Consider the following 8,524-nt stretch of genomic DNA (forward strand, 5'->3'; position numbering starts at 1 on the left):
TTGGCGCCCATTCGATACATACTACCTAAATAGAACTACTACCCTACATTCATACTATTTAAGTTTAACTCTTTTTTATATATATATATAAATTAATATACTTTCTTAATACAAATGAACAAAAATATTATTTATGTGATAAATATATATATATATATATATATATATATATATATATATATATATATATATATTTATGTGATTAGAATTTAATCTATTGACTAACATAAAAGCCGACTTCGAATTTTGGGCTCGAGTTTTGGGCTGTTCCATCCTTTGTAAAAAATAAGTCTGGTATTTCTTTGGTTGTTTAAAAAAAAAAAAAAAATTCAAAATAAATTGAACTCAGAACTATATAAAAGTTTTAAATTTTTATCTAGAACTACTATAATCCAACATGTTTAGGTTTAAAATTACAATTATATTTAATTAAATATCTTATTATTTTTAATAAATGAGTTGCACTGAAAAATGAGTTGTCTAGCCAATAGTTTGTCTTGGTCTAACTATAATGACCCATAACATATTTTTTTATTAAAATTGTTAAATATTTTTGTTAAATATCTTTTATTCCTTCGAGTTGAACTATCATTGTATTTTTAGGTATAACTTGAAGCTAAAATAATAAAGTAAATGAAATGTTCTTTTTTATAACTTTTTTAGAAATGTTTTTGTGTTATAATTATCATCATATTTACAATTAAATTTTAAATTATTCAAATAAAAAATAAATTTGATATTTGTACATTTGGTATGAAAAACATATTCTAATAATAAATTATTGTTTTTTAAAACTATATTCCAATTAGGTGGGTTGGAATATATAATGTAGCTTAATATTATATATGTGATGAAACAACTATTATTCAATTTAATAAATAAAAAATTATTAAGAGTATATGTATATATAATGTTTACTTAGAAAGATATAGTGACAAGAGTATCTCATAAAATAAAAAATTCAAAAGTTTGATTTCCATTCCAAATATTTTAAATTAAATTGAAAATATCTTAAATTCAGAAAAGAAAAAAATAATACATGTATTTAGGTTGGTCAATTTACTGATCTATTTCCTACAATTGACGCTTGTGATCACAGATTAAAATTTTTTTTTATCAAGAAAGCAAGAGACTAGAATAAAAGAAAATCAACTATAATTCCCAAGAATTCAAATGTAATAATACCAATTCCCATAATTTAGTAATTTCAGACTGATTAATTAATCATACATATAATTCTAACGTTACATATCTTAAAACAGTTGATAACAAAGTTGGGACAGACCCACCAAAATTCCCAGACAAAAAATAACATCACCTATCAATCATCGTTTTTCCGCACTCTTTTGTTTTGCTTGTCTTGTTCACGATACCTTCCCCGACGCTCTTCTCGCTGACGTTTCTTTGAAACTTCCTCTTGTTTTGCCTTCTCTGCTTCATGCACTTTCCTCTTCTCAGTATCCTTCAACTTCTTCTTCTTCATCTGCAAAGCAGCAGCAACAAACAATATACATTAAAACTCTCCGACAAAAATTGAATAACTAACTGTAAAAAAAAAACAAATAAACAAACTTTACCTTCTCATGCCTCATCAACTGGAGGTGCTGAACAAGAACGTGTACTCTCTTCTCGTGGGGCTCCATAACAACAGCCCTACGGTTTTCAAGAAGAGGCGTCTTTCGCTTGGCTATATTCTTTGGTTTCGATGAAAATGGCAAAGCTGATTCTAAAGACTTTGGAATAACTAAAGGGTTGAACTTTCTTGGCTTTCTCTCTATTGTCTGTGTGGGAAAAATGCACAACTAATGAGAAAAACAACCAGACCAACAAACACAACACCAAAGGAGAAGAATTGTATTTTGTCTTATTATTATTATTACCTTGTAGAGAGAATCTTTATTAACAGGAATGGGCAAATTATTATCTCTTCTTAATTCTGAAACGGTCCTCATTCCCTGCCAAGTATTGTTTCGAGGTTGCAGAGCAGTGGTCAAGGGGTTGAAGAAGCGAGGTATCTCCACTTGGGTCCATGCACGCAGGAAAACAATGTCACTCATCAAAATTTTATCCTCAAACGTACACCTTGCAATTCCTTCTTTCGGAACACCTCCCTTCTTCTTTGGTTGGTTGCCGATTTCTTCTTTTGCAGCCTGCCAATTTCATTTCCAAATTCATACAAGGTTGTTAAATAAATTATACGCCAAAAACATATAGTCAAGCTGTACTAAGAAAAACTCACTTTTTTCACTTGACCACGGATGCCACTAACAGTTCGTATAGCCGCACCTTCAAACCTTGCTATCTCGAGGTCAGAAGTAAACATGTCTCTAATTAGAGCAGTCTTCTTGAAGATCTTACATGGATAACCAACTAGCTTGATTTTCTTTACTATTTTGGCTTCATGGTTAAATTCCAATACAGTTGCAGTTGCGGTTATCCTGAAGGTCGCCTGCATAGCCAATATAATAAATTTATAAATCTGACTTGAGTTTATTTTCTAAACATTATATTAAAAGTTAAAGAAAAGGCAGACATTATTGGAAAATAACCCTATCTAGTTAGTCAATTCACATCTAGAAAACAAAAAAGAAATAAACCTGATTATTTGATAAATTTTGGACAGCAACTACTCCTGTATGTGGTGGGGCAAGAGGACCCCAAAACATAGCAAGGCAATGCATATGTTCAGGAGTATACTTGAGCATACGATTGCGCCCATTAATGTCCTCAATGGCATACAGAGGGTTAGTTTGGTAGCGTCTCCATCCTATAGAAACAATGATGGGATCTCTAGTCTTTAGAACCTTTTTGTGCCATCTATGCCTCTTAAGACGAACCTGCATACATCCAACACTTTCCTCTCCAAGTGCAATCCCACCCACCAGAACTGGATGGTAAGGGTCAAAATGTTCAACCATCTCAAATGGCACGTTATGAATTTCCAAACGCAGGTATGTCCCTGTTCTGTACCCTTCTATGTCCGCTCTAGTTGATTCATCAATATCGTCCAGTTCAGCTATGTTGATCTGTTTTCTCAGTTCAATATCTTCCTTCAACTGCAGGACAATATTAAAAGAAACTGTAAGTTAAAATCAAGGGAGAGCACTATCATTCTTTGCAATCTGCTGGACAAAGAAAGAAAAGTTTTACCTTATCAAAGTAGGCGCTTTCATTAGCTTCATCTCTATGAAGCGCCTTACTAGGTTGCTTTTCATCAGCATTCTCATCAAGTGGTTCAGTGTCCTTATATGTATTTACAAGTTAAGAAGAAACTATAACATCTAATATATGCAGATAAAAGGTTTTTTGTAATTCATTAGCATTTTGGAAGTGGCCCAAATTGGAAACCCTTATTGTTTCTATATCTGGATCCGTTTCTAGGTATATAAATGGTTGCAAATTAAATTTAGTCAAAGACGAATTAAAAAAAATTGATTTTGTATTTGGGGTTGGATCCGGGTATAGAAACAACAAGTGTTTCGAAATGGGGCCAGGCACGGTTAGAAGTGGATTACGCAAAAGCTAATGTGGCAAGTAATGAATGACAGATGTTCATTCAATTGAAGGATATTGAGCATCAAATTTTGCACGAAGTGCAAGCTTCTTGAGTCTCCGTTGTTCATCTTGGGCATTATCACCAGCACTAGCAGTCTCTTGTCCACCATGCTTCTCACCTGTTTCCAAGTCCTCAAAATCTCCATAAACGTCCTCATCAGCATCAGAGTTGGCTTCCTTTGGCTCTTGATTCCTCCTAGCAGCCTTCGACCAGTCTCCGGTGACAAAGCGATCACGGATGCTTTGAACCAAAGCTTCATCTTTCCAGTCCTTATCACTAGATTGATTTATTAATTTCGAGGAATCCTCAATGTCAAAATTATCAACATACAGTAGTTCTTCACCAGGCTTCCTCTGTAGATAGAAACATCAATTCAGACAACTAAATAAGAGGCTCGTGCTCAGGACTGTATGTCTATGCTAAGAGGCATACCTTCTTTTCTGTTCCTTTTGGCCTGAAAAAATCGTTGTCTTCTCCTTCATCCTCACTTTCAGCTTCAGTCTGATTCAATGAAGCATCAGAACTTGCTGAAGATTTCCCATATACAAGTTGCATCAGATTGGCCTTTTTCTTCGAAGATGTCTTTTCAGCAAGGAATTGTTTCCATTTGGAAGCTTCTCCCATCTCATCATCTTCTGCAGCAAATATCAGAATCAAAATTTCAGAAAAATCAATTAAATTGGACGTTTAGTAAAATAAGAATTGAAAGATTTAATTGAAATTCCGGAAAAGCTAATGATAAGTTCTCTCATTGGAAATATAGGGACATTATAATCATTACTAAACTTGTTGAAGAAATTAAATAAAACCGAGGTATTTATTTTTTTATCGGGAGTTGAATCAGAAGAAGAATTAGGCCAAGAATTAAGATACACTCAGGGAAAATAAAACTTCCATCAAATAGATTCAAATGGAAGGTTTTCATAAGACCTCTCGTAGAATCGATAATGAAGATTTTATTCATACCATCATTACCCTGATCCTCTTCATCCTCAGAACCAGGATCAGAAGATGCATCACCATCATCTTCTGCAGCAAAAATAAATTGAAAACATTAGTCTCTTCTAAAATGAGTGTTGAAATTTTTAGGAACATCAAATTGGATGTTTGAAATGCTTCATATCTTTTCACACTTTAGATGGTTGGGTGAAATTTGTGAAGTTCAAACACATCAATCAATTAGGTCACATCTATAAGAATGTAGTAACTAATTAAGCTTTGTAAGTTGTTGTACATATACTTACTATGCATAGCATTTAAATAATATAAGCTACCTGACAGGATAATTTAGTTATAAAAACAATTATATATTCACTTCTATTGGCTCCGCATACTGCTTCAAATGTCCAGATATCTTCAAAAATATATTTGTCAGAATGTATTGGGTTGAATATTCAGAGTAAATGTGAAAGACCTTGAGCAATGTGAAGGAGCCGATAAAGTCAATGATGCTTAGTTGAATGTTCTTTTTCATTTAAGAAAAATAGGGGAGGAGTACACCTGCTATGTCTGTTAAAAGTCTCTTTTATGTTCATTTTTTACAATGACCTAATCACACATTACTGTCTAAAGGACGACTACTACATAAAAAGCATACCATCATTACTCTGATCCTCTTCATCCTCAGAACCAGGATCCGAGGATGCATCACCATCTTCATCATCATCACCTTCACCTACATCCTGTACAGATTAATTTGAAGATAAGAAATATTTAGCATAAGTATAAGTAAATTCACTGTGAGGCTAATATATTTAATTTTGGGTACTTATAGAATCCAAAAGAATCTGTCAAATTAAAACTCACCTAGGATTCAACAAAAAGAAAAAAATATTCCCGTTTAGCAAAAGCATATAAGAAATTAAAAATACAAAAGAATAGCATATTTACCTCCAGATCATTTTTATCATTGTCATCTCTGAATACAGCCTTTCTCCTAATTCTTCCATCAGAGAACTCGGATTGCTGCTTTATGTGTGACGAATCCTCCTTATTCAAATGTTCATCATCACCACTGACATGTGCATATTCTTTTCCATCTGAGTCTTCCATATCACTTTCACTACTGGAGTTCCCAGACTCTATTTCTTTTCCAGATTGACCAGAACTGTGTCCATTTTCAGTGTCCTTAAGAGTTGATAAGCTATTAGGATTCTTGCTGAAAAGAGTGACGAAGCTATTAGCTAACTTCTCGTCAATAGTAGATTTTGCACTCTGAAGTGACTTCACTAAAACCTCGCCTACATCTCTGTCATTCCCTGGGAAACCAAACAACAAAGTGATTAATAAATACAATGACGAGGAAATAAATGACACAGGATGGTTCAGCAAAAAGGTGTTGAATCAACATTTTACTCCACTACCCAAACCAAAGAAAAGGTCCCAACTCCTCCAGTGCTTCAATATTATCATTCTATTACAATTTTCTAAATATATCTCAAACATCTCTACTGGGTTTTTTTTAAGTATCTTGAAAAAAAAGTGAATTATTTCAGACAAAGTTTTCTCTGCTAAATATATTTCTTTCTAGTGGATTTGATTCTAATATCGTAAGGGTATTTTAGTAATTTAACCCAAATAATCTAACTTTTCATCAAACTATATTTTTCTCAAATAACCCTACATCAAATAAGCTCTTATAATGCCAATGTAAAAGACACCAGGCACTCTTGATGCCCAGTTAAAACTAACACATAACAAACAATTCAAAAACACAAATCATGGGAGAAGCATGTAAGAAAAGAAAACCAATGACAACTAAGAATGTTTGTGACAGAGACGTGCTTACGAAAATATTACCAAGGAAACTGAAATAGATTACATACCGTTTTTAGCTGCTGGTCCATTTTCCCCATCCAATTTAGAGAACTGGACAAAATGGTCATTAATGTTAATATAGACCGCATCCTTGTCGTATAGGAGATCCCCCAGTCCAGACATAGGAGCATAAAAAAGTTTTTCTTTGTCTCTCAGACCTTTCTTTTTAGCAGCAGAAGGAAGTGGACAAGGATCAGGTAAGCTTGCAACACCAGTTAAGGCATGGTCACCCACACCAGCAATGTGCACCTGGTATCAATTGTATGAGATTGTTAAGAGGTACTTTTCTACAATCCACTTTAAAAATCAAAATCACAATCTAGATCAAGTAACATGCCTTAGTTCCTTTCTTCAGATTACAACCTCGCAAATAACCATACAAGGTGACATTTCTATCACATTTGCTATTCATTTCCACCCTCTCTGGAGGTGTAACATCTTCGAATCGGTCCACTAATATGTAAGGATGGACAGTTCTCCAAGACAGAGGTGGAAACTTCATAACGGAGATAAATCTTGCAAGATTGTGTATCTCACGTTTATGATACCTTTTGAAGCAGGAGGCAAAACACAACATTAGTATTAACTCCAAATAGCAATTACTTCAGAGCATAAGATTGAATACAAGCTCAGATGAAGATTGTCACTTACTTCCCATGAATAAGCCCAGACAGGTAGAACAGTTTCGCTCCATCGTAGATCTCAGTCCAGAACCTGTGCTTGAGACGCTTTTTTGTTTTCTTAAGTTTAGTCACATCTTTAAACTGGTCAAGATGCGTTAGAACTCCCATTACCTTGGGAAAACCATGCACTTGCAACATATTAAGGAACTCAAATGATTCCTGAAAAATCAGACAAGTCATATATTTGAATTCACCTTTTGAGGAAAATAAGAAGAAGAAGACCAGATACAAGTTGTAGACTGATAAACAGGTTTGTTAAAGACGCTGAAAATAACAGAATGTTACCATTTCAAACCCATAGCTTCCGTCAACAAGCAGCAATGCAAGATCAGCATACTTAGCTGCATCGAGCATGCCATTAATATCATTTGGGCATTCAACAAATTGCACCCTCCTCTGCTTTCCTGTAATTATAAACCATTTTTAGGAAGAGCTTAAATCAAGGGCTTCCAACACAATAAAACTAAGAGTGTGTGAGACCTGACACAATTGTGATTGGGCCGCGAACATCGGGTAGGTTATGCTTAGTGTAGTGCTTGACAAGAGACTTAATAAGAAGAGACTTCCCCACCTATAAAATGTCAACAGAGAAAAAAAAATCCAAACTGTTGAGATAAGTAGTTGCCCACATAGCATAAACAACAACAAGATTTCAAGATTACCTTTGGCGGGCCTTGAACGACTACAACATATGGTGGAGGCTCTCCAATAGCGCGATCGATTTGTGGCACACGAAGCCTCCGTTGCTCTTTCTCAGTGGCTCGAGATTGCAAGCGCTTGGCTTTAACCTTTGAACTAAAAGCAAATGCCTACATAGCAACACATGCGTTATGGATAATCACATACAAGCATAGCAAATGAGAGAGAGAGAGAGGGTCAATTAACCTTGGGATTCTTTTGCTTATTATCATCCAAGTTGTCAGCATCTTTGTTTGAATTCTTGCTCAATTTAGCCTTTTTGGATGACGGCCCAGATTGCCGCGTCCTATGTGACTTGTGAGACTGCTCTATAGCCATTCTTCACGAGTAGAAACTTAACTTTGAATTTGAACTGCTAGCCAAAAAACAATGCAGAAAGATGCAATTTTATTTAGTCTGACTAGAAATATTGTTAAATTATGCAAACTCGGTCACATTCCTAGTTTGAAATTAACAGACCGGGACTTTGTTGAAAACCCAGTATTCTGTTCTTTGTTGGCATCTAAATTTGTTAACAGAAAAGAAAGCAACGAATAGAGGGAGAGACTCAAGGAAACATGATACCTAACGGGAATGATGCCGAACGTCCTAGTGATGTGGAATCGAAGGTTTTATTTTCATCAAAATCTTCAAAAGCGGCTGCCTCTTCTGTATAGTTACGGAGAAAGGGATTGCTCTGTGTCGCTGCTGGAGATATGAAGTAATTTGCCGATTATTTTTGAAGGAGAGAAGAGAGCATGAACTTCTTCACTGCCTCTCTTCCTTTTCT

The 8,524-nt window shown here is 34.6% G+C and overlaps 1 protein-coding gene across 6 annotated transcripts; it reads right to left on the reverse strand.

The window, feature by feature from the left end:
• Positions 1 to 1,133: 1,133 nt before the first annotated feature.
• LOC124915468 (ribosome biogenesis protein BMS1 homolog) lies at positions 1,134 to 8,524 on the reverse strand. Of its 6 annotated transcripts, none has more exons than XM_047456187.1 (19): positions 8,320 to 8,524; positions 7,942 to 8,107; positions 7,719 to 7,865; positions 7,537 to 7,627; positions 7,342 to 7,460; positions 7,025 to 7,215; positions 6,711 to 6,921; positions 6,382 to 6,622; positions 5,447 to 5,814; positions 5,154 to 5,238; positions 4,523 to 4,582; positions 3,989 to 4,188; positions 3,572 to 3,909; positions 3,151 to 3,250; positions 2,598 to 3,056; positions 2,240 to 2,449; positions 1,881 to 2,150; positions 1,578 to 1,781; positions 1,134 to 1,483 (listed from the first exon to the last, which is right to left on the reverse strand). In XM_047456187.1, exons 2-19 carry the CDS (start codon positions 8,071 to 8,073, stop codon positions 1,322 to 1,324), a joined length of 3,588 nt encoding a protein of 1,195 aa, XP_047312143.1. In that variant the 5' UTR covers positions 8,074 to 8,107; positions 8,320 to 8,524; the 3' UTR covers positions 1,134 to 1,321. The 6 variants fall into 6 exon arrangements, with proteins under 6 accessions (XP_047312143.1, XP_047312142.1, XP_047312141.1 ...); XM_047456186.1 differs by having other exon boundaries at positions 3,989 to 4,191; XM_047456185.1 differs by having other exon boundaries at positions 4,523 to 4,585.

Source organism: Impatiens glandulifera, chromosome 9 (assembly GCF_907164915.1).
Source record: "Impatiens glandulifera chromosome 9, dImpGla2.1, whole genome shotgun sequence".
Lineage (NCBI taxonomy): Eukaryota > Viridiplantae > Streptophyta > Magnoliopsida > Ericales > Balsaminaceae > Impatiens > Impatiens glandulifera.